The sequence below is a fragment of the Festucalex cinctus genome, chromosome 2, assembly GCF_051991245.1.
Source record: "Festucalex cinctus isolate MCC-2025b chromosome 2, RoL_Fcin_1.0, whole genome shotgun sequence".
Lineage (NCBI taxonomy): Eukaryota > Metazoa > Chordata > Actinopteri > Syngnathiformes > Syngnathidae > Festucalex > Festucalex cinctus.
This window is the reverse complement of record NC_135412.1, coordinates 43,770,543-43,794,803: the sequence shown is the minus strand read 5'-3', so window position 1 is coordinate 43,794,803 and position 24,261 is coordinate 43,770,543. Positions and strand designations below refer to the sequence as shown.

The 24,261-nt window shown below is 39.3% G+C and overlaps 1 protein-coding gene across 5 annotated transcripts in view; it reads left to right on the top strand.

Annotated features, from left to right (window-relative positions):
• lamb2l (laminin, beta 2-like) overlaps positions 1-24,261 on the top strand; it is a 215,547-nt gene that overhangs the window by 53,203 nt on the left and 138,083 nt on the right. For all 5 annotated transcript variants that reach the window (XM_077515185.1, XM_077515182.1, XM_077515183.1 and 2 more), the window contains one exon: positions 385-609. In XM_077515185.1, coding sequence (XP_077371311.1) covers positions 385-609 — 225 coding nt within the window. The remainder of the gene's footprint in view (positions 1-384; positions 610-24,261) is intronic.

Sequence of the window (24,261 nt, the reverse complement as noted above, 5' to 3'; positions counted from 1 at the left end):
TCCTAAAAAAAAAAAAAAAGAAGAAAGAAAAACACCAAGTGATGTCATTAGATCGCTGTAATTACTTTTTCCCTAAAAAAAAAAAAAATGGCTGTAATGACCTTTTTAATGACTGATACTTCCATTTATGGCGAGAGATGACATTTCATCACACTGCCTGCAAAACAGACCCAGCATATGTAAAGCTACTTTATACGGCTTGGTGCATTCTGGACCCAAAGCTGCTGAAAAACAAAAAAGCAACAGTTGCTAAAACCTGCCAGTTATCAAGCGGCAAATAGCGTGAAATTGTGTATCAGTATGAAAACTGCCCTACTGCATGGAACCTGTCTAGAACAATTTACTTTTTTTGTGTGTTTTCGCATTGCCTCTTTTCCAACCTAGGGCCTCGCTGTGACCAGTGCGCCCCAGGTTACTACGGTGATCCAGAGCAAACTGGTGGCCAGTGCCTTCCATGCGAGTGCAGCGGCAACATCGACACTCAGAACCCTGAGTCATGTGACCCTAGGACAGGTCAATGCCTCAAGTGCCTGTACCACACAGACGGCCCATTTTGTGCCCAGTGTCAACGGGGTTACTATGGCAGTGCTTTGGATCACGACTGTCGACGTGAGTTATTTGAAAATACTAGATTAATGGCTGTTGGATTACACCCGCCTTTTAAGTGGGTACATATTGAATTTGTCCTGCATATTTCCCCAGCTTTTATTAACATTCTAAACTGGCACATACAGTAAGTGTACAGTGAAGTGAACTACCATGAGCATGAGCAACATACTGCAAAATGTTTTAATTGACAGGTGATGACAGGTGATACTAGAGTCTGACTGCATTGCAGTGCAATTTGGAGAGACATGTTTATTTAGAATTTATGATTTTCGACATTAGAGGTGCCACTGTTCCTGGGGTGTCAGACTCACTGTCTTTGAACCAATATGTCCCTTAAAATCATATAAACCAGGGCCATGTGGAAAAAAAAGCTAAATTACTTTTTACAATTTTAAATAGATTTGTGAATAATGGTGAAATTTAGCTCTCTTCTATGCTAATTGCTGCAAAACGGAAACAGAAACATACTTTTTTCCTGATGGAAGAAGAGACTTTAATCTTTCTTTTGATAGGTTCCATGCTTTTATAGCTATAGAACACAATATTCTGTGGGCCTTGCAAAATCAGTCAAAATCCAGTCAAACAGCCGGGAGCGAACGGGATTGCTTCTGTGAAAATGGCTGGGAGTGAATGAGTTAATATGATACGTTTGGCTTTATATGATTTTAAGGGACATATTGGTTCAAAGACAGTGAGTCTGACACCCCAGGAACAGTGGCACCTCTAATGTCATGGCCCTGGTTGATCTCCTTTGCTCTGCTGCCACCTGCTGGCCGTTTGTGTAATAACCACCATTTCTGCAACTGTTCTTTGCAGTTGAGAGGCTGCATCAAAGCCTTATGTATACTCTATCATTAAAAAAAAAAAAAAAAAAAAAAAAAAAAAAAAACTAGAGCTGCGAGCAGCTATAAAGGGCCCTCGCAGCCCGGGCCACATTGGGGTATTTGCACGTTGGGGTACTTGCACGTTGGGGTACTCGCACATTGGGGTACTGGCACATTAGGAGCAAAATTTCTTTTAACATGGCATGATAAACCTTTACATGTGGATTTTTTTTGCCAGGTGTGATGTGTGTGTCAAGGTCAATGGGGTTTGGTGATTGTTAAGATCTGCAAAAATCAGCGTCCTTTTTTATTTTTAGGGAATGAGTTGACCTGATTGGTATTTTTTGCAAAAGTATATATACCCGTCATCGCTCGTACTCATTGCACGATACTGCTTTTAACGTCCATAGAGGCTATCAAAAATAAATAAAACTAAATAAAAAATACTTATGTTTGGATAGGTCTCATGCCAGTGAACATTTTGAGTGGTGGAAAGTAAAAGAATATTAATAAATGACTTAGTTATCACACTGAGAATGAGTTTACAATTTTTGTAAAAATACCGTAAGTGGGGTATTTTTTTTCATGCCTCAAGGGCTAGGTGGCGCTGCATATATAACTGAATGTTGTCATATAGATAGCTTCAGGCCTTTGACTATAAACATACATGTCAAGTTTGGGATTTTTTGGAGCATGTACCGGGGAGTTATCAAGCATATCCTTTTTCATTGCGAAACACACATTTTGATGCCCCGCCCTCATCATATAGTATTTCGAAAAGTCAAAATTTTTCCCCCTGTCGTTGGCTCAGGTCTTGACATGGTCCAGGCCAAGTCTTAACTCAGTCGGATGAAACGTGTAGGAGAAGTGGGCAAAAGTCTGCCCCCTGTGAATGTGCAAAAATCGTCAAAAATGGGACATTCAAAATTTCGTAGCTCACTTCCTGTTCATTTTAGCATATGGGTACAAGAGACTTTTTTGTAGGTCTTGAGCTCCCTCATACACCTAAAAATATTCGTCGTTCTTGCTTAAACGTACAACCGGGGCTGCTTCGTTAAAAATTTCGAGGGGGCGCTATTGAGTCATTTTTTTAAAAATAGCACAATCAACAATAAAATATTGCTCATTTTACCAGGCCAGATGTGTGTGCCAAGTTTCAGGAGTTTCTGTGCATGTTTAGACCCTCAAAACTGGCGTTCTTTTCTTGGCGAACAGCGCTTAGCCACGCCCACAGCAATTCGCGAAAACTCACAAACTTCGTGTTGTGACATCATGAAGGCCGAAACCCTCATCTGAGCAAATATGAGGTAGGTCCAGTTAACGTGTTTGGAGAAAAACGTAGAAGAAAATTCGTAAGAAAAAAAATTGCCACGAGGTGGCGCTATCAGTTAGATGAAATGTAAGTTAGTAGATGTCTTTAGAGCTGGACTCTCATCAAATGTGTGAAATTTTGAGAAGATAGGATCATCTCGGTCAGGTTAATGCAGCTTTTATTGTCACGAAAAATCTTCAGACTTTGCGTCACCGTAGCGGCCACGCCCTTTGGCGAAAAGTTACAATATTTGGTGTGGGGCATGATCAACATCTTAAGGCTTTTCTGACCAATTTTCAAATGGATCCCTTCAACAAGCTCAGCACAGTAGCTAAAAACGTAAGGTATGACATTTATTGTAACCACTAGGTGGCGCTATATGTATAACTGAATTTTATCATATAGATGTTTTCAGGCCGTGACTATTACGTTGCCTGAGAAGTTTGAGATTTTTTGGAGCTTGAACATGGGAGTTATTAAGCATTTGCTCTTTCTGGACAAATGAAATTTTAAAGGCAATATTTGATGCCCCGCCCCCGTCATATAGTATTTCGAAAAGGGAAGATGTTTTGCCCAGCTGTTCTCTCAGGTCTTGAGATGATAAATGCCAAGTTTGAAGTCAATTGGATGAAAAATGTTTGCAAAGGGGGAAAAAGCATGACCACAGTGAATGTGCCAAAATAGGCCAAAATTGGACATTAAAAAATTCATAGCTCACTTCCTGTACATTTTGGCTCCATGGTCCCAATAGACTTTTTTGTGCGTCTCGGGGTGCTACACGTGCCTGCCAATTTTTGTTGCTCTAGCTCAAACGTGCCGGGCTTGGTTTTTATTTTTCTACGCTAGGGGGCGCTATCGAGTCGCATTGTTATGACGACTTAATAATATCAAATTTTTCGCCGGGCCTGAGGAGTGTGCAAAGTTCGGTGAGTTTTCGTGAATGTTTAGGTACCCAAAATCGCGATCGTTTGCGGAGAATAAAGAAGAAGAAGAAGAAGAAGAAGAAGAAGAATAATAATAATAATAATAATTTTTACAAAAACAATAGGGACCTCGCAGCGGTCGCTGCTCGGGCCCTAATAATAATAATTTTTACAAAAACAATAGGGACCTCGCAGCGGTCGCTGCTCGGGCCCTAACTAGAGCTGCGAGCAGCTATAAAGGGCCCTCGCAGCCCGGGCCACGTTGGGGTACTTGCACGTTGGGGTACTTGCACGTTGGGGTACTGGCACGTTGGGGTACTGGCAAGTTTAGGTACGGCACATTGGAAGCAGAATTTCTTTGAAAATGGCATGATAAACCTTGACGTGGATTTTTTTTTTTTTTGTAAAAATACCGTTAAGTTGGTGTATTTTTTTTTATGCCTCTAGGGCTAGGTGGCGCTGTATATATAATGGAATGTTGTCATAGGGATACCTTCAAGCCTTGACTCTAAACATACATGTCAAGTGTGGGATTTTTTTGGAGCATGTACCGTGGAGTTATTAAGCATATCCTTCATTCACGATATTGCTTTTAATGTCCATTAGAGGCTATCAAAAATAAATAAAAAAAAAGTACATGTTTGGATAAGTCTAATGCCAGTGAACATTTTGAGTGGTGGAAAGTAAAAGAATATTCATAAATGACTTAGTTATCACACTTAGAATGAGTTTACATTTTTTGTACAAAATACCGTATGTGGGGTATTTTTTTGTTTTGCCTCAAGGGCGAGGTGGCGCTGCATATATAACTGAATGTTGTCATAGAGATACCTTCAGGCCTTGACGATAAACATACATGTCAAGTTTGGGATTTTTTGGAGCATGTATCGGGGAGTTATTAAGCATATCCTTTTTCAGTGCGAAACACAAATTTTGATGCCCCGCGCTCATCATATAGTATTTCCAAAAGTCAAGATTTTTCCGTCTGTTGTTGGCTCAGGTCTTGGCATGGTCCAGGTCAAGTCATAAGTCAGTCGGATAAAACATGTAGGAGAAGTGGGCAAAAGTATGCCCCCTGAAAATGTGCAAAAATCGTCAAAAATGGGACATTCAAAAATTCGTACCTCACTTCCTGTTCATTTTAGCATATGGGTCCAAGAGACTTTTTTGTAGGTCTTTGGCTCCCTCATACACGTAAAAATTTTCGTAGATCTTGCTTAAACGTAGAATCGGGGCTGCTTCGTTAAAAATTTCTAGGGGGCGCTATTGAGTCATTTTTGTAAAAATAGTACAATCAACAATAAAATATTGTTCATTCTACCAGGCCAGATGTGTGTGCCAAGTTTCATGAGTTTCTGCGCATGTTTAGACCCTCAAAACTGGCGTTGTTTTCTTGGCGAACAGTGCTTAGCCACGCCCACAGCGATTCGCGAAAACTCACAAACTTCGTGTTGTGACATCATGAAGGCCGAAACCCTCATCTGAGCAAATATGAGGTTGGTCCAGTTAACGTGTTTGGAGAAAAATGTACAAGAAAATTCGTAAGAAAAAAAATTGCCACTAGGTGGCGCTATCAGTAAGATGAAATATAAGTTCGTAGATGTCTTAAGGGCTGGACTCTCATCAAATGTGTGAAATTTTGAGAAGATAGGATCATCTCGGTCAAGTTCATGCAGCTTTTATTGTCACGAAAAATTTTCGGACTTTGCGTCACCGTAGCGGCCACGCCCTTTGGCGAAAAGTTACAATATTCGGTGTGGGGCATGATCAACATCTTAAGGCTTTTCTGACCAATTTTCAACTGGATCCCTTCAACGAGCTCGGCACAGTAGCTAAAAACGTAAAGTATGACATTTATTGTTACCACTAGGTGGCGCTATATGTATAACTGAATTTTATCATATAGATGCTTTCAGGCCGTGACTATTACGTTGCCTGAGAAGTTTGAGATTTTTTGGAGCTTGAACATGGGAGTTATCACACTTAGAATGAGTTGACATTTTTTGTACAAAATACCGTATGTGGGGTATTTTTTTTTCACGCCTGAAGGGCTAGGTGGCGCTGCATATATAACTGAATTTTGTCATAGAGATACCTTCAGGCTTTGACTATAAACATACATGTCAAGTTTGGGATTTTTTGGAGCATGTACCGGGGAGTTATTAAGCATATCCTTTTTCAGTGCGAAACACAAAATTTGATGCCCCGCCCTCATCATATAGTATTTCCAAAAGTCAAGATTTTTCTGCCTGTAGTTGGCTCAGGTCTTGACATGGTCCAGGTCAAGTCTAAAGTCAGTCAGATGAAATGTGTAGGAGAAGTGGGCAAAAGTATGCCCCCTGAAAATGTGCAAAAATCGTCAAAAATGGGACATTCAAAAATTCATAGCTCACTTCCTGTTCATTTTAGCACATGGATCCAAGAGACTTTTTTGTAGGTCTTGGACTCCCTCATACACCTAAAAATTTTCGTAGATCTTGCTTAAACGTACAATCGGGGCTGCTTCGTTAAAAATTTCTAGGGGGCGCTATTGAGTCATTTTTGTAAAAATAGGACAATACATGATAAAATATTGCTCATTTTGCCAGGCCAGATGTGTGTGCCAAGTTTCATGAGTTTCTGCGCATGTTTAGACCATCAAAACTAGCGTTGTTTTCTTGGCGAACAGTGCTTAGCCACGCCCACAGCGATTCGCGAAAACTCACAAACTTCGTGTTGTGACATCATGAAGGCCGAAACCCCCATCTGAGCAAATATGAGGTTGGTCCAGTTAACGTGTTTGGAGAAAAATGTACAAGAAAATTCGTAAGAAAAAAAATTGCCACTAGGTGGCGCTATCAGTTAGATGAAATATAAGTTCGTAGATGTCTTTAGGGCTGGACTCTCATCAAATGTGTGAAATTTTGAGAAGATAGGATCATCTCGGTCAAGTTCATGCAGCTTTTATTGTCACGAAAAATCTTCAGACTTTGCGTCACCGTAGCGGCCACGCCCTTTGGCGAAAAGTTACAATATTCGGTGTGGGGCATCATCAACATCTTAAGGCTTTTCTGACCAATTTTCAACTGGATCCCTTCAACGAGCTCAGCACAGTAGCTAAAAACGTAAAGTATGACATTTATTGTAACCACTAGGTGGCGCTATATGTATAACTGAATTTTTTCATATAGGTGTTTTCAGGCCGTGACTATTACGTTGCCTGAGAAGTTTGAGATTTTTTGGAGCTTGTACATGGGAGTTATTCAGCATTTGCTCTTTCTGGACAAATGAAATTTTAAAGGCAATATTTGATGCCCCGCCCCCGTCATATAGTATTTCGAAAACGCAAGATTTTTTGCCTAGTTTTTCTCTTAAGTCTTGAGATGATAAATGCCAAGTTTAAAGTCAATGGAATGAAAAATGTTTGCATAGGGGGAAAAAGTATGACCACAGTGAATGTGCCAAAATAGGCCAAAATTGGACATTAAAAAATTCATAGCTCACTTCCTGTACATTTTAGCTACATGGTCCCAATAGACTTTTTTGTGCGTCTCGGGGTGCTACACGTGCCTGCCAATTTTTGTAGCTCTAGCTCAAACGGGCCGGGATTGGTTTTTATTTTTCTACGCTAGGTGGCGCTATAGAGTCGCGTTGTTATGACATAATATCAAATTTTTCGCCGGGCCCGAAGAGACTGCAAAGTTTGGTGAGTTTTCGTAAATGTTTAGGCCCTCAAAAATGCGATCGTTTACGGAGAAGAAGAAGAAGAAGAAGAACTAGAGCTGCGAGCAGCTATAAAGGGCCCTCGCAGCCCGGGCCACGTTGGAGTCCTTGCACGTTGGGGTACTTGCACGTTAGGGTACTGGCACGTTGGGGTACTGGCACGTTGGGGTACTGGCATATTGGAAGCAAAATTTCTTTGAAAATGGCATAATAAACGTTTACATGTAGAATATTTTTTTTGCCAGTGTGTGTCAAGCTCAACGGGTTTTGGTGATTGTTAAGACCTGCAAAAATCAGCGTCCTTTTTTATTTTTAGGCAATGAGTTGCCCTGATTGATATTTTTTGTAAAAGTGTATATATACATCATCGCTCGTTGTACTCATTGCACAATGTTACTTTTATTGTCCAAAGGGGCAATCAAAAATGAATAAAACAAAATGGAAACGTACATACGTTTGGATCGGTGTGAAGCCAGTGAACAATTTGAGTGGTGGAAACTAAAAGAATATTCAGAAATGACTTAGTCATCACACTTAGAATGAGTTTAAATTTTTTTGTACAAAATACCGTATGTGGGTTTTTTTTTTTTATATAAGCCTCAAGGGCTAGGTGGCGCTGTATTTATAACTGAATGTTGTCATCGAGATACCTTCAGGCCTTGATTATAAGCATACATGTCAAGTGTGGGATTTTTTTTGGAGCATGTACCGTGGAGTTATTAAGCATATCCTTCATTCACGATATTGCTTTTAATGTCCACAGAGGCTATCAAAAATAAATAAAAAAATATATATGTTTGGATAAGTCTGATGCCAGTGAACATTTTGAGTGGTGGAAACTAAAAGAATATTCATAAATGACTTAGTTATCACACTCAGAATGAGTTGACATTTTTTGTACAAAATACCGTATGTGGGGTATTTTTTTTTTATGCCTCAAGGGCTAGGTGGCGCTGCATATATAACTGAATGTTGTCATAGAGATAGCTTCAGGCCTTGACGATAAACATACATGTCAAGTTTGGGATTTTTTGGAGCATGTACCGGGGAGTTATTAAGCATATCCTTTTTCAGTGCGAAACACAAATTTTGATGCCCCGCCTTCATCATATAGTATTTCGAAAGGTCAAGATTTTTCCCCCTGTCGTTGGCTCAGGACTTGACATGGTCCAGGTCAAGTCTTAACTCAGTCAGATGAAACGTGTAGGAGAAGTGGGCAAAAGTCTGCCCCCTGTGAATGTGCAAAAATTGTCAAAAATGGGACATTCAAAAATTCGTAGCTCACTTCCTGTTCATTTTAGCATATGGGTCCAAGAGACTTTTTTGTAGGTCTTGGGCTCCCTCATACACCTAAAAATATTCGTCGTTCTTGCTTAAACGTACAACCGGGGCTGCTTCGTTAAAAACTTCTAGGGGGCGCTATTGAGTCATTTTTGTAAAAATAGCACAATCAACAATAAAATATTGCTAATTTTACCAGGCCAGATGTGTGTGCCAAGTTTCATGAGTTTCTGTGCATGTTTAGACCCTCAAAACTGGCGTTATTTTCTTGGCGAACAGCGCTTAGCCACACCCACAGCAATTCGCGAAAACTCACAAACTTCGTGTTGTGACATCATGAAGGCCGAAACCCTCATCTGAGCAAATATGAGGTAGGTCCAGTTAACGTGTTTGGAGAAAAACGTAGAAGAAAATTCGTAAGAAAAAAAATTGCCACTAGGTGGCGCTATCAGTTAGATGAAATATAAGTCAGTAGATGTCTTTAGGGCTGGACTCTCATCAAATGTGTGAAATTTTGAGAAGATAGGATCATCTCGGTCAAGTTAATGCAGCTTTTATTTTCACGAAAAATCTTCAGACTTTGCGTCACCGTAGCGGCCACGCCCTTTGGCGAAAAGTTACAATATTCGGTGTGGGGCATGATCAACATCTTAAGGCTTTTCTGACCAATTTTCAAATGGATCCCTTCAACAAGCTCAGCACAGTAGCTAAAAACGTAAAGTATGACATTTATTGTAACCACTAGGTGGCGCTATATGTATAACTGAATTTTATCATATAGATGTTTTCAGGCCGTGACTATTACGTTGCCTGAGAAGTTTGAGATTTTTTGGAGCTTGAACATGGGAGTTATTAAGCATTTGCTCTTTCTGGACAAATGAAATTTTAAAGGCAATATTTGATGCCCCGCCCCCGTCATATAGTATTTCAAAAAGGCAAGATGTTTTGCCCAGTTGTTCTCTCAGGTCTTGAGATGATAAATGCCAAGTTTGAAGTCAATTGGATGAAAAATGTTTGCAAAGGGGGAAAAAGCATGACCACAGTGAATGTGCCAAAATAGGCCAAAATTGGACATAAAAAAATTCATAGCTCACTTCCTGTACATTTTAGCTACATGGTCCCAATAGACTTTTTTGTGCGTCTCGGGGTGCTACACGTGCCTGCCAATTTTTGTTGCTCTAGCTCAAACGTGCCGGGCTTGGTTTTTATTTTTCTACGCTAGGGGGCGCTATCGAGTCGCATTGTTATGACGACTTAATAATATCAAATTTTTCGCCGGGCCTGAGGAGTGTGCAAAGTTCGGTGAGTTTTCGTGAATGTTTAGGTACCCAAAATCGCGATCGTTTGCGGAGAATAAAGAAGAAGAAGAAGAATAACTAGAGCTGCGAGCAGCTATAAAGGGCCCTCGCAGCCCGGGCCACGTTGGGGTCCTTGCACGTTGGGGTACTTGCACGTTGGGGTACTGGCATATTGGAAGCAAAATTTCTTTGAAAATGGCATAATAAACGTTTACATGTAGAATATTTTTTTGCCAGTGTGTGTGTCAAGCTCAACGGGTTTTGGTGATTGTTAAGACCTGCAAAAATCAGCGTCCTTTTTTATTTTTAGGCAATGAGTTGCCCTGATTGGTATTTTTTTGTAAAAGTGTATATACACATCATCGCTCGTTGTACTCATTGCACAATGTTACTTTTATTGTCCAAAGGGGCAATCAAAAATGAATAAAACAAAATGGAAACGTACATACGTTTGGATCGGTGTGAAGCCAGTGAACAATTTGAGTGGTGGAAACTAAAAGAATATTCATAAATGACTTAGTTATCACACTTAGAATGAGTGTACATTTTTTGTACAAAATACCGTATGTGGGGTATTTTTATTTTTTTTTATATAAGCCTCAAGGGCTAGGTGGCGCTGTATTTATAACTGAATGTTGTCATAGAGATACCTTCAGGCCTTGATTATAAGCATACATGTCAAGTGTGGGATTTTTTTTGGGAGCATGTACCGTGGAGTTATTATGCATATCCTTCATTCACGATATTGCTTTTAATGTCCACAGAGGCTATCAAAAATAAATAAAAATATATATATGTTTGGATAAGTCTGATGCCAGTGAACATTTTGAGTGGTGGAAACTAAAAAAATATTCATAAATGACTTAGTTATCACACTTAGAATGATTGTACATTTTTTGTACAAAATACCTTATGTGGGGTATTTTTTTTTCATGCCTCAAGGGCTAGGTGGCGCTGCATATATAACTGAATGTTGTCATAGAGATAACTTCAGGCCTTGACGATAAACATACATGTCAAGTTTGGGATTTTTTGGAACATGTACCGTGGAGTTATCAAGCATATCCTTTTTCATTGTGAAACACAAATTTTGATGCCCCGCCCTCATCATATAGTATTTCGAAAAGTCAAAATTTTTCCCCCTGTCGTTGGCTCAGGTCTTGACATGGTCCAGGCCAAGTCTTAACTCAGTCGGATGAAACGTGTAGGAGAAGTGGGCAAAAGTCTGCCCCCTGTGAATGTGCAAAAATCGTCAAAAATGGGACATTCAAAAATTCGTAGCTCACTTCCTGTTCATTTTAGCATATGGGTACAAGAGACTTTTTTGTAGGTCTTGGGCTCCCTCATACACTTAAAAATATTCGGCGTTCTTGCTTAAACGTACAACCGGGGCTGCTTTGTTAAAAATTTCAAGGGGGCGCTATTGAGTCATTTTTGTAAAAATAGCACAATCAACAATAAAATATTGCTCATTTTACCAGGCCAGATGTGTGTGCCAAGTTTCAGGAGTTTCTGTGCATGTTTAGACCCTCAAAACTGGCGTTGTTTTCTTGGCGAACAGCGCTTAGCCACGCCTACAGCAATTCGCGAAAACTCACAAACTTCGTGTTGTGACATCATGAAGGCCGAAACCCTCCTCTGAGCAAATATGAGGTAGGTCCAGTTAACGTGTTTGGAGAAAAACGTAGAAGAAAATTCGTAAGAAAAAAAATTGCCACTAGGTGGCGCTATCAGTTAGATGAAATGTAAGTTAGTAGATGTCTTTAGAGCTGGACTCTCATCAAATGTGTGAAATTTTGAGAAGATAGGATCATCTCGGTCAAGTTAATGCAGCTTTTATTTTCACGAAAAATCTTCAGATTTTGCGTCACCGTAGCGGCCACGCCCTTTGACGAAAAGTTACAATATTCGGTGTGGGGCATGATCAACATCTTAAGGCTTTTCTGACCAATTTTCAAATGGATCCCTTCAACAAGCTCAGCACAGTAGCTAAAAATGTAAAGTATGACATTTATTGTAACCACTAGGTGGCGCTATATGTATAACTGAATTTTGTCATATAGATGTTTTTAGGCTGTGACTATTACGTTGCCTGAGAAGTTTGAGATTTTTTGGAGCTTGAACATGGGAGTTATTAAGCATTTGCTCTTTCTGGACAAATGAAATTTTAAAGGCAATATTTGATGCTCCGCCCCCGTCGTATAGTATTTCGAAAAGGCAAGATGTTTTGCCCAGCTGTTCTCTTAGGTCTTGAGATGATAAATGCCAAGTTTGAAGTCAATTGGATGAAAAATGTTTGCAAAGGGCGAAAAAGCATGACCACAGTGAATGTGCCAAAATAGGCCAAAATTGGACATTAAAAAATTCATAGCTCACTTCCTGTACATTTTAGCTACATGGTCCCAATAGACTTTTTTGTGCGTCTCGGGGTGCTACACGTGCCTGCCAATTTTCGTTGCTCTAGCTCAAACGTGTCGGGCTTGGTTTTTATTTTTCTACGCTAGGGGGCGCTATAGAGTCGCGTTGTTATAACGACTTCATAATATCAAATTTTTCGCCGGACCTGAGGAGTGTGCAAAGTTTGGTGAGTTTTCGTGAATATTTAGGTACCCAAAATCGCGATTGTTTGCGGAGAATAAAGAAGAAGAAGAAGAATAATAATAATAATAATAATAATAATAATAATAATAATAATAATAATAACTAGAGCTGCGAGCAGCTATAAAGGGCCCTCGCAGCCCGGGCCACGTTGGGGTCCTTGCACGTTGGGGTACTTGCACGTTGGGGTACTGGCACGTTGGGGTACTGGCATATTGGAAGCAAAATTTCTTTGAAAATGGCATAATAAACGTTTACATGTAGAATATTTTTTTTGCCAGTGTCTGTCAAGCTCAACGGATTTTGGTGATTGTTAAGACCTGCAAAAATCAGCGTCCTTATTTATTTTTAGGCAATGAGTTGCCCTGATTGGTATTTTTTTGTAAAAGTGTATATACACATCATCGCTCGTTGTACTCATTGCACAATGTTTTATTGTCCAAAGGGGCAATCAAAAATGAATAAAACAAAATGGAAACGTACATACGTTTGGATCGGTGTGAAGCCAGTGAACAATTTGAGTGGTGGAAACTAAAAGAATATTCATAAATGACTTAGTTATCACACTTATAATGAGTGTACATTTTTTGTACAAAATACCGTATGTGGGGTATTTTTTTAATTTTTTTTATATAAGCCTCAACGGCTAGGTGGCGCTGTATTTATAACTGAATGTTGTCATAGAGATACCTTCAGGCCTTGATTATAAGCATACATGTCAAGTGTGGGATTTTTTTTGGAGCATGTACCGTGGAGTTATTAAGCATATCCTTCATTCACGATATTGCTTTTAATGTCCATAGAGGCTATCAAAAATAAATAAAAAAATATATATGTTTGGATAAGTCTGATGCCAGTGAACATTTTGAGTGGTGGAAACTAAAAGAATATTCATAAATGACTTCGTTATCACACTTAGAATGAGTTTACATTTTTTGTACAAAATACCGTATGTGGGGTATTTTTTTTTCATGCCTCAAGGGCTAGGTGGCGCTGCATATATAACTGAATGTTGTCATAGAGATAACTTCAGGCCTTGACGATAAACATACATGTCAAGTTTGGGATTTTTTGGAGCATGTACCGGGGAGTTATCAAGCATATCCTTTTTCATTGCGAAACACAAATTTTGATGCCCCGCCCTCATCATATAGTATTTCGAAAAGTCAAAATTTTTCCCCCTGTCGTTGGCTCAGGTCTTGACATGGTCCAGGCCAAGTCTTAACTCAGTCGGATGAAACGTGTAGGAGAGGTGGGCAAAAGTCTGCCCCCTGTGAATGTGCAAAAATCGTCAAAAATGGGACATTCAAAAATTCGTAGCTCACTTCCTGTTCATTTTAGCATATGGGTACAAGAGACTTTTTTGTAGGTCTTGGGCTCCCTCATACACCTGAAAATATTCGTCGTTCTTGCTTAAACGTACAACCGGGGCTGCTTCGTTAAAAATTTCGAGGGGGCGCTATTGAGTCATTTTTGTAAAAATAGCACAATCAACAATAAAATATTGCTCATTTTACCAGGCCAGATGTGTGTGCCAAGTTTCAGGAGTTTCTGTGCATGTTTAGACCCTCAAAACTGGCGTTGTTTTCTTGGCGAACAGCGCTTAGCCACGCCCACAGCAATTCGCGAAAACTCACAAACTTCGTGTTGTGACATCATGAAGGCCGAAACCCTCATCTGAGCAAATATGAGGTAGGTCCAGTTAACGTGTTTGGAGAAAAACGTAGAAGAAAATTCGTAAGAAAAAAAATTGCCACTAGGTGGCGCTATCAGTTAGATGAAATGTAAGTTAGTAGATGTCTTTAGAGCTGGACTCTCATCAAGTGTGTGAAATTTTGAGAAGATAGGATCATCTCGGTCAAGTTAATGCAGCTTTTATTGTCACGAAAAATCTTCAGACTTTGCGTCACCGTAGCGGCCACGCCCTTTGGCGAAAAGTTACAATATTCAGTGTGGGGCATCATCAACATCTTAAGGCTTTTCTGACCAATTTTCAACTGGATCCCTTCAACGAGCTCAGCACAGTAGCTAAAAACGTAAAGTATGACATTTATTGTAACCACTAGGTGGCGCTATATGTATAACTGAATTTTGTCATATAGATGTTTTCAGGCCGTGACTATTACGTTGCCTGAGAAGTTTGAGATTTTTTGGAGCTTGTACATGGGAGTTATTCAGCATTTGCTCTTTCTGGACAAATGAAATTTTAAAGGCAATATTTGATGCCCCGCCCCCGTCATATAGTATTTCGAAAAGGCAAGACTTTTTGCCCAGCTGTTCTCTTAGGTCTTGAGATGATAAATACCAAGTTTGAAGTCAATGGGATGAAAAATGTTTGCATAGGGGGAAAAAGCATGACCACAGTGAATGTGCCAAAATAGGCCAAAATTGGACATTAAAAAATTCATAGCTCACTTCCTGTACATTTTAGCTACATGGTCCCAATAGACTTTTTTGTGCGTCTCGGGGTGCTACACGTGCCTGCCAATTTACGTTGCTCTAGCTCAAACGTGCCGGGCTTGGTTTTTATTTTTCTATGCTAGGGGGCGCTATAGAGTCGCGTTGTTATAACGACTTCATAATATCAAATTTTTCGCCGGACCTGAGGAGTGTGCAAAGTTCGGTGAGTTTTCGTGAATATTTAGGTACCCAAAATCGCGATTGTTTGCGGAGAATAAAGAAGAAGAAGAATAATAATAACTAGAGCTGCGAGCAGCTATAAAGGGCCCTCGCAGCCCGGGCCACGTTGGGGTCCTTGCACGTTGTGGTACTTGCATGTTGGGGTACTGGCACATTGGGGTACTGGCATATTGGAAGCAAAATTTCTTTGAAAATGGCATAATAAACGTTTACATGTAGAATATTTTTTTGCCAGTGTGTGTGTCAAGCTCAACGGGTTTTGGTGATTGTTAAGACCTGCAAAAATCAGCGTCCTTTTTTATTTTTAGGCAATGAGTTGCCCTGATTGGTATTTTTTGTAAAAGTGTATATATACATCATCGCTCGTTGTACTCATTGCACAATGTTACTTTTATTGTCCAAAGGGGCAATCAAAAATGAATAAAACAAAATGGAAACGTACATACGTTTGGATCGGTGTGAAGCCAGTGAACAATTTGAGTGGTGGAAACTAAAAGAATATTCATAAATGACTTAGTTATCACACTTAGAATGAGTGTACATTTTTTGTACAAAATACCGTATGTGGGGTATTTTTATTTTTTTTTATATAAGCCTCAAGGGCTAGGTGGCGCTGTATTTATAACTGAATGTTGTCATAGAGATACCTTCAGGCCTTGATTATAAGCATACATGTCAAGTGTGGGATTTTTTTTTGGAGCATGTACCGTGGAGTTATTAAGCATATCCTTCATTCACGATATTGCTTTTAATGTCCATAGAGGCTATCAAAAATAAATAAAAATATATATATGTTTGGATAAGTCTGATGCCAGTGAACATTTTGAGTGGTGGAAACTAAAAAAATATTCATAAATGACTTAGTTATCACACTTAGAATGAGTGTACATTTTTTGTACAAAATACCGTATGTGGGGTATTTTTTTTTCATGCCTCAAGGGCTAGGTGGCGCTGCATATATAATTGAATGTTGTCATAGAGATAACTTCAGGCCTTGACGATAAACATACATGTCAAGTTTGGGATTTTTTGGAGCATGTACCGGGGAGTTATCAAGCATATCCTTTTTCATTGTGAAACACAAATTTTGATGCCCCGCCCTCATCATATAGTATTTCGAAAAGTCAAAATTTTTCCCCCTGTCGTTGGCTCAGGTCTTGACATGGTCCAGGCCAAGTCTTAACTCAGTCGGATGAAACGTGTAGGAGAAGTGGGCAAAAGTCTGCCCCCTGTGAATGTGCAAAAATCGTCAAAAATGGGACATTCAAAAATTCGTAGCTCACTTCCTGTTCATTTTAGCATATGGGTACAAGAGACTTTTTTGTAGGTCTTGGGCTCCCTCATACACTTAAAAATATTCGTCATTCTTGCTTAAACGTACAACCGGGGCTGCTTCGTTAAAAATTTCAAGGGGGCGCTATTGAGTCATTTTTGTAAAAATAGCACAATCAACAATAAAATATTGCTCATTTTACCAGGCCAGATGTGTGTGCCAAGTTTCAGGAGTTTCTGTGCATGTTTAGACCCTCAAAACTGGCGTTGTTTTCTTGGCGAACAGCGCTTAGCCACGCCTACAGCAATTCGCGAAAACTCACAAACTTCGTGTTGTGACATCATGAAGGCCGAAACCCTCCTCTGAGCAAATATGAGGTAGGTCCAGTTAACGTGTTTGGAGAAAAACGTAGAAGAAAATTCGTAAGAAAAAAAATTGCCACTAGGTGGCGCTATCAGTTAGATGAAATGTAAGTTAGTAGATGTCTTTAGAGCTGGACTCTCTTCAAATGTGTGAAATTTTGAGAAGATAGGATCATCTCGGTCAAGTTAATGCAGCTTTTATTTTCACGAAAAATCTTCAGATTTTGCGTCACCGTAGCGGCCACGCCCTTTGACGAAAAGTTACAATATTCGGTGTGGGGCATGATCAACATCTTAAGGCTTTTCTGACCAATTTTCAAATGGATCCCTTCAACAAGCTCAGCACAGTAGCTAAAAACGTAAAGTATGACATTTATTGTAACCACTAGGTGGCGCTATATGTATAACTGAATTTTGTCATATAGATGTTTTCAGGCTGTGACTATTACGTTGCCTGAGAAGTTTGAGATTTTTTGGAGCTTGAACATGGGAGTTATTAAGCATTTGCTCTTTCTGGACAAATGAAATTTTAAAGGCAATATTTGATGCTCCGCCCCCGTCGTATAGTATTTCTAAAAGGCAAGATGTTTTGCCCAGCTGTTCTCTTAGGTCTTGAGATGATAAATGCCAAGTTTGAAGTCAATTGGATGAAAAATGTTTGCAAAGGGGGAAAAAGCATGACCACAGTGATCGTGCCAAAATAGGCCAAAATTGGACATTAAAAAATTCATAGCTCACTTCCTGTACATTTTAGCTACATGGTCCCAATAGACTTTTTTGTGCGTCTCGGGGTGCTACACGTGCCTGCCAATTTTCGTTGCTCTAGCTCAAACGTGTCGGGCTTGGTTTTTATTTTTCTACGCTAGGGGGCGCTATAGAGTCGCGTTGTTATAACGACTTCATAATATCAAATTTTTCGCCGGACCTGAGGAGTGTGCAAAGTTTGGTGAGTTTTCGTGAATATTTAGGTACCCAAAATCGCGATTGTTTGCGGAGAATAAAGAAGAAGAAGAAGAATAATAATAATAATAATAATAATAATAATAATAATAATAATAATAATTTTTACAAAAACAATAGGGACCTCGCAGCGGTCGCTGCTCGGGCCCTAATAATAATAATAATAATAATAATAATTTTTACAAAAACAATAGGGACCTCGCAGCGGTCGCTGCTCGGGCCCTAATAATAATAATTTTTACAAAAACAATAGGTACCTCGCAGCGGTCGCTGCTCGGGCCCTAACTAGAGCTGCGAGCAGCTATAAAGGGCCCTCGCAACCCGGGCCACGTTGGGGTACTTGCACGTCGGGGTACTGGCACGTTGGGGTACTGTCAAATAGGACAAGGACCAACTAAAATGTTTTTGACAAGCCTTGTGTGTGCAAAGTTTAATCAAAACGCAAAATATGGTGCGCAATTCCCAAAATAAATTCAAAATGGCGGACTTCCTTTTAGGTTTAGCATACGGCTACAGAATACTTTTTGTAGGTCTTAAGCTAATAGGTATGCCTCCCAGTTTTCACAAATCTAGGTCAAGTCATCTTTAGTTGTGTATCGCTTGAATCATACAATTGGAAATGCTCCATAAAAATGCATAGAGGGTGCTATTGAGCACAACGTTGGGTTACTTGCACGTCAGGGTACTGGCACGTTGGGGTACTGTTACATGGAACAAGGACCATTTAAAATGTTAGTTTTTTCCATGCCTTGTCTGTGCAAAGTTTAATGAAAAAGGCCAAAAATGATGTATAATTCCCAAAATAAAATCAAAATAGCGGACTTCCTCTTTGGTTTGGCAAATGGCTACATAATACTTTTTTGTAGGTCTAGCATAATCATACAATCGGAAATGCTTCATAAAAATGTCTAGAGGGCGCTATTTATTGCAAATTGCACAATAAATCTCTGAAAATTCATGTTCATGACAAGTCTGATGTGTTTGCAAAGTTTCATGAGTTTTCATGTGTATAAAAAAAAAAAAAAAGCAGCACTTGACAACTGTTACATGGAACAAGGACCATTTAAAATGTTAGTTTTTTCCATGCCTTGTCTGTGCAAAGTTTAATGAAAAAGGCCAAAAATTATGTATAATTCCCAAAATAAAATCAAAATAGCGGACTTCCTCTTTGGTTTGGCAAATGGCTACATAATACTTTTTTGTAGGTCTAGCATAATCATACAATCGGAAATGCTTCATAAAAATGTCTAGAGGGCGCTATTTATTGCAAATTGCACAATAAATCTCTGAAAATTCATGTTCATGACAAGTCTGATGTGTTTGCAAAGTTTCATGAGTTTTCATGTGTATAAAAAAAAAAAGCAGCACTTGACAAACAATGCATTGCTATGGCAACAGCGTGTTACAAAATAAAAAACTTTCGATTACTTTGCATCTTAAACATCTTAAGATGAAACACACCAAGTTTGAAGACAGTCGGATAAATTTTGTAGGAGGGGTTCGTTAAAATATGACCCCTGAAAAAGGCCACAAAAAATGGCAACAAATCCCATCATAAATCAAAATGGCAGACTTCCTGTTTGGTTTAGCACATGGTTCCAAGAGACTTTTTTGTACATCATGGGCTCTTATGTATGCCTGCAAATTATCATAGCGCTAGGTGAAACGTACAACCGGGAATGCTTCGTTAAAGAGGAGTTTTTTAGCTCAAAATGTGATGCCCGGCCCCTGGGAGACTTCCTGTTGGGTTTAGCACATGGCACCAAGAGACTTTTTTGTACATCCTGGACTGTTACATATGTCTACAATTTTTCGTCGCGCTAGCTGCTTCGTACAACTGGGAATGCTTCATTAATAAGATTTTTTTTCCTTTGCAAAAAGTGCATGCCACGACAACAGCGTGTGACGAAATAAAAAAACTTTCAATAACTTTTCATTTTCAACATCTTAAGATGAATCACACCAAGTTTGAAGATGATCGGATAAACTCTGTAGGAGGAGTTTGTTAAAATATGACCCCTATGAAATGGCCAAAAAAAATGGCAACACATTCCAAAGTAAATCAAAATGGCGGACGTCCTGTTAGGTTTAGCATATGGTTCAAAAAGAGTTTTTTGTACCTCGAGGTCTGTTATATACCTCTACACATTTTGGTAACTCTATGTGAAACGTACAGCCGGGTATGCTTTGTTAAAGAGGAGTTTTTTAGCTCAAAATGTGATGCCCGTCCCCTGGGGGACTTCCTGTTGGGTTTAGCACAGGGCACCAAGAGACTTTTTTGTACATCTTGGGCTGTTACATATGTCTACAAATTTTCGTAGCTCTAGCTACTTCGTACAAATGGGAATGCTTCTTTAAGGATATTTTTTTTCCTTTAAAAACAGTGCATGCCATGACAACAGTGTGCGACGAAATACAAAGCTTTCAATAACTTTTCATCTTCAACATCTTAAGATGAATCACACCAAGTTTGAAGATGATCGGATAAACACTGTAGGAGGAGTTCGTTAAAATAAGACCCCAATGAAATGGCCAAAAAAATGGCAACACGTTCCAAAATAAATCAAAATGGTGGACTTCCTGTTAGGTTTAGCATATGGTTCAAAAAGAGTTTTTTGTAGGTCATAGCCTGTTACATATGTGTACCAATTTTCGTAGCTCTAGATTAAACGTACCACCGGCAATGCTTCGTTAAGTAAGAATTTTTAAACTCTAAATTTGATGCGCCGCCGCCGTCATATAGTATATCAAAAACTTTTCATTTTTCACAATGATGTTGTCCCAGGTGTTGAGATGGTACATCCCAAGTTTGAAGTCAATCGGGTTAACCGTGTAGGAGAAGCGGGCAAAAGTATGACCCCTGTAAATGTGCAAAAATTGGCAAAAATTGGACATTTAAATACTCATACCTCACTTTCTGTCTACTTTAGGGTACACACTTCAAAGAGGTTTTTGTTCATTGGGATGTGCTACAGGTGCCACACAATTTTCATAGCCGTCGGACAATCGTAGCGGGACAGGGATCCGTTTAACCTATGTAGGTGGCGCTACAGAGCCATTTTTCTGTTATCATGTATGGCGACTTTAAAATATCAAATTTTTCGCCAGGCCCGATCTGCGTGTAAAGTTTGGTGAGTTTTCGTTCATGTTTAGTGCCTCAAAAATGTGGTTGTTTGCGGAAAAGAATAATAACAAAGAAAAAGAAGAAGAAGAATAATAACTAGAGCTGCGAGCAGCTATAAAGGGCCCTCGCAACCCGGGCCACGTTGGGGTACTTGCACGTCGGGGTACTGGCACGTTGGGGTACTGTAAAATAGGACAAGGACCATCTAAAATGTTTTTGACAAGCCTTGTGTGTGCAAAGTTTAATCAAAACGCAAAATATGGTGCGCAATTCCCAAAATAAATTCAAAATGGCGGACTTCCTTTTAGGTTTAGCATACGGCTACAGAATACTTTTTGTAGGTCTTAAGCTAATAGGTATGCCTCCCAGTTTTCACAAATCGAGGTCAAGTCATCTTTAGTTGTGTATCGCTTGAATCATACAATTGGAAATGCTCCATAAAAATGCATAGAGGGCGCTATTGAGCACAACGTTGGGTTACTTGCACGTCAGGGTACTGGCACGTTGGGGTACTGTTACATGGAACAAGGACCATTTAAAATGTTAGTTTTTTCCATGCCTTGTCTGTGCAAAGTTTAATGAAAAAGGCCAAAAATGATGTATAGTTCCCAAAATAAAATCAAAATAGCGGACTTCCTCTTTGGTTTGGCAAATGGCTACATAATACTTTTTTGTAGGTCTAGCATAATCATACAATCGGAAATGCTTCATAAAAATGCCTAGAGGGCGCTATTTATTGCAAATTGCACAATAAATCTCTGAAAATTCATGTTCATGACAAGTCTGATGTGTTTGCAAAGTTTCATGAGTTTTCATGTGTATAAAAAAAAAAAAAAAAGCAGCACTTGACAACTGTTACATGGAACAAGGACCATTTAAAATGTTAGTTTTTTCCATGCCTTTTCTGTGCAAAGTTTAATGAAAAAGGCCAAAAATGATGTATATTTCCCAAAATAAAATCAAAATAGCGGACTTCCTCTTTGGTTTGGCAAATGGCTACATAATACTTTTTTGTAGGTCTAGCATAATCATACAATCGGAAATGCTTCATAAAAATGTCTAGAGGGCGCTATTTATTGCAAATTGCACAATAAATCTCTGAAAATTCATGTTCATGACAAGTCTGATGTGTTTGCAAAGTTTCATGAGTTTTCATGTGTATAAAAAAAAAAAAAGCAGCACTTGACAAACAATGCATTGCTATGGCAACAGCGTGTTACAAAATAAAAAACTTTCGATTACTTTGCATCTTAAACATCTTAAGATGAAACACACCAAGTTTGAAGACAGTCGGATAAATTTTGTAGGAGGGGTTCGTTAAAATATGACCCCTGAAAAAGGCCACAAAAAATGGCAACAAATCCCATCATAAATCAAAATGGCAGACTTCCTGTTTTGTTTAGCACATGGTTCCAAGAGACTTTTTTTGTACATCACGGGCTCTTATGTATGCCTGCAAATTATCATAGCGCTAGGTGAAACGTACAACCGGGAATGCTTCGTTAAAGAGGAGTTTTTTAGCTCAAAATGTGATGCCCGGCCCCTGGGGGACTTCCTGTTGGGTTTAGCACATGGCACCAAGAGACTTTTTTGTACATCCTGGGCTGTTACATATGTCTACAATTTTTCGTCGCTCTAGCTGCTTCGTACAACTGGGAATGCTTCATTAAGAAGGATTTTTTTTCCTTTGCAAAAAGTGCATGCCACGACAACAGCGTGTGACGAAATAAAAAACTTTCAATAACTTTTCATTTTCAACATCTTAAGATGAATCACACCAAGTTTGAAGATGATCGGATAAACTCTGTAGGAGGAGTTTGTTAAAATATGACCCCTATGAAATGGCCAAAAAAAATGGCAACACATTCCAAAGTAAATCAAAATAGCGGACGTCATGTTAGGTTTAGCATATGGTTCAAAAAGAGTTTTTTGTACCTCGAGGGCTGTTATACACCTCTACAAATGTTGGTAACTCTATGTGAAACGTACAGCCGGGTATGCTTTGTTAAAGAGGAGTTTTTTAGCTCAAAATGTGATGCCCGGCCCCTGGGGGACTTCCTGTTGGGTTTAGCACAGGGCACCAAGAGACTTTTTTGTACATCTTGGGCTGTTACATATGTCTACAAATTTTCATAGCTCTAGCTGCTTCGTACAAATGGGAATGCTTCTTGAAGGATATATTTTTTTCCTTTAAAAACAGTGCATGCCATGACAACAGCGTGCGACGAAATACAAAGCTTTCAATAACTTTTCATCTTCAACATCTTAAGATGAATCACACCAAGTTTGAAGATGATCGGATAAACACTGTAGGAGGAGTTCGTTAAAATAAGACCCCAATGAAATGGCCAAAAAAATGGCAACACGTTCCAAAATAAATCAAAATGGTGGACTTCCTGTTAGGTTTAGCATATGGTTCAAAAAGAGTTTTTTGTAGGTCATAGCCTGTTACATATGTGTACCAATTTTTGTAGCTCTAGATTAAACGTACAACCGGCAATGCTTCGTGAAGTAAGAATTTTTAAACTCTAAATTTGATGCGCCGCCGCCGTCATATAGTATATCAAAAACTTTTCATTTTTCACAATGATGTTGTCCCAGGTGTTGAGATGGTACATCCCAAGTTTGAAGTCAATCGGGTTAACCGTGTAGGAGAAGCGGGCAAAAGTATGACCCCTGTAAATGTGCAAAAATTGGCAAAAATTGGACATTTAACTACTCATACCTCACTTTCTGTCTATTTTAGGGTACACACTTCAAAGAGGTTTTTGTTCATTGGGATGTGCTACAGGTGCCACACAATTTTCATAGCCGTCGGACAATCGTAGCGGGACAGGGATCCGTTTAACCTATGTAGGGGGCGCTAAGGAACCATTTTTCTGTTATCATGTATGGCGACTTTAAAATATCAAATTTTTCGCCAGGCCTGATGTGCGTGTAAAGTTTGGTGAGTTTTTGGTCACGTTTAGTGTCTCAAAAATGCGATTGTTTGCGGAGAATAATAATAATAAGAATAATAATAAGAAGAATTCCTACAAAAACAATAGGGCCTCGCAGCGGCACCGCCGCCGCCGCTGCTCGGGCCCTAATAATAATAATAATAATAATAATAATAATAATAATAATAATAATAATAATAATAATAATAATTTTTACAAAAACAATAGGGACCTCGCAGCGGTCGCTGCTTGGGCCCTAACTAGAGCTGCGAGCAGCTATAAAGGGCCCTCGCAGCCCGGGCCACGTTGGAGTCCTTGCACGTTGGGGTACTTGCACGTTAGGGTACTGGCACGTTGGGGTACTGGCATATTGGAAGCAAAATTTCTTTGAAAATGGCATAATAAACGTTTACATG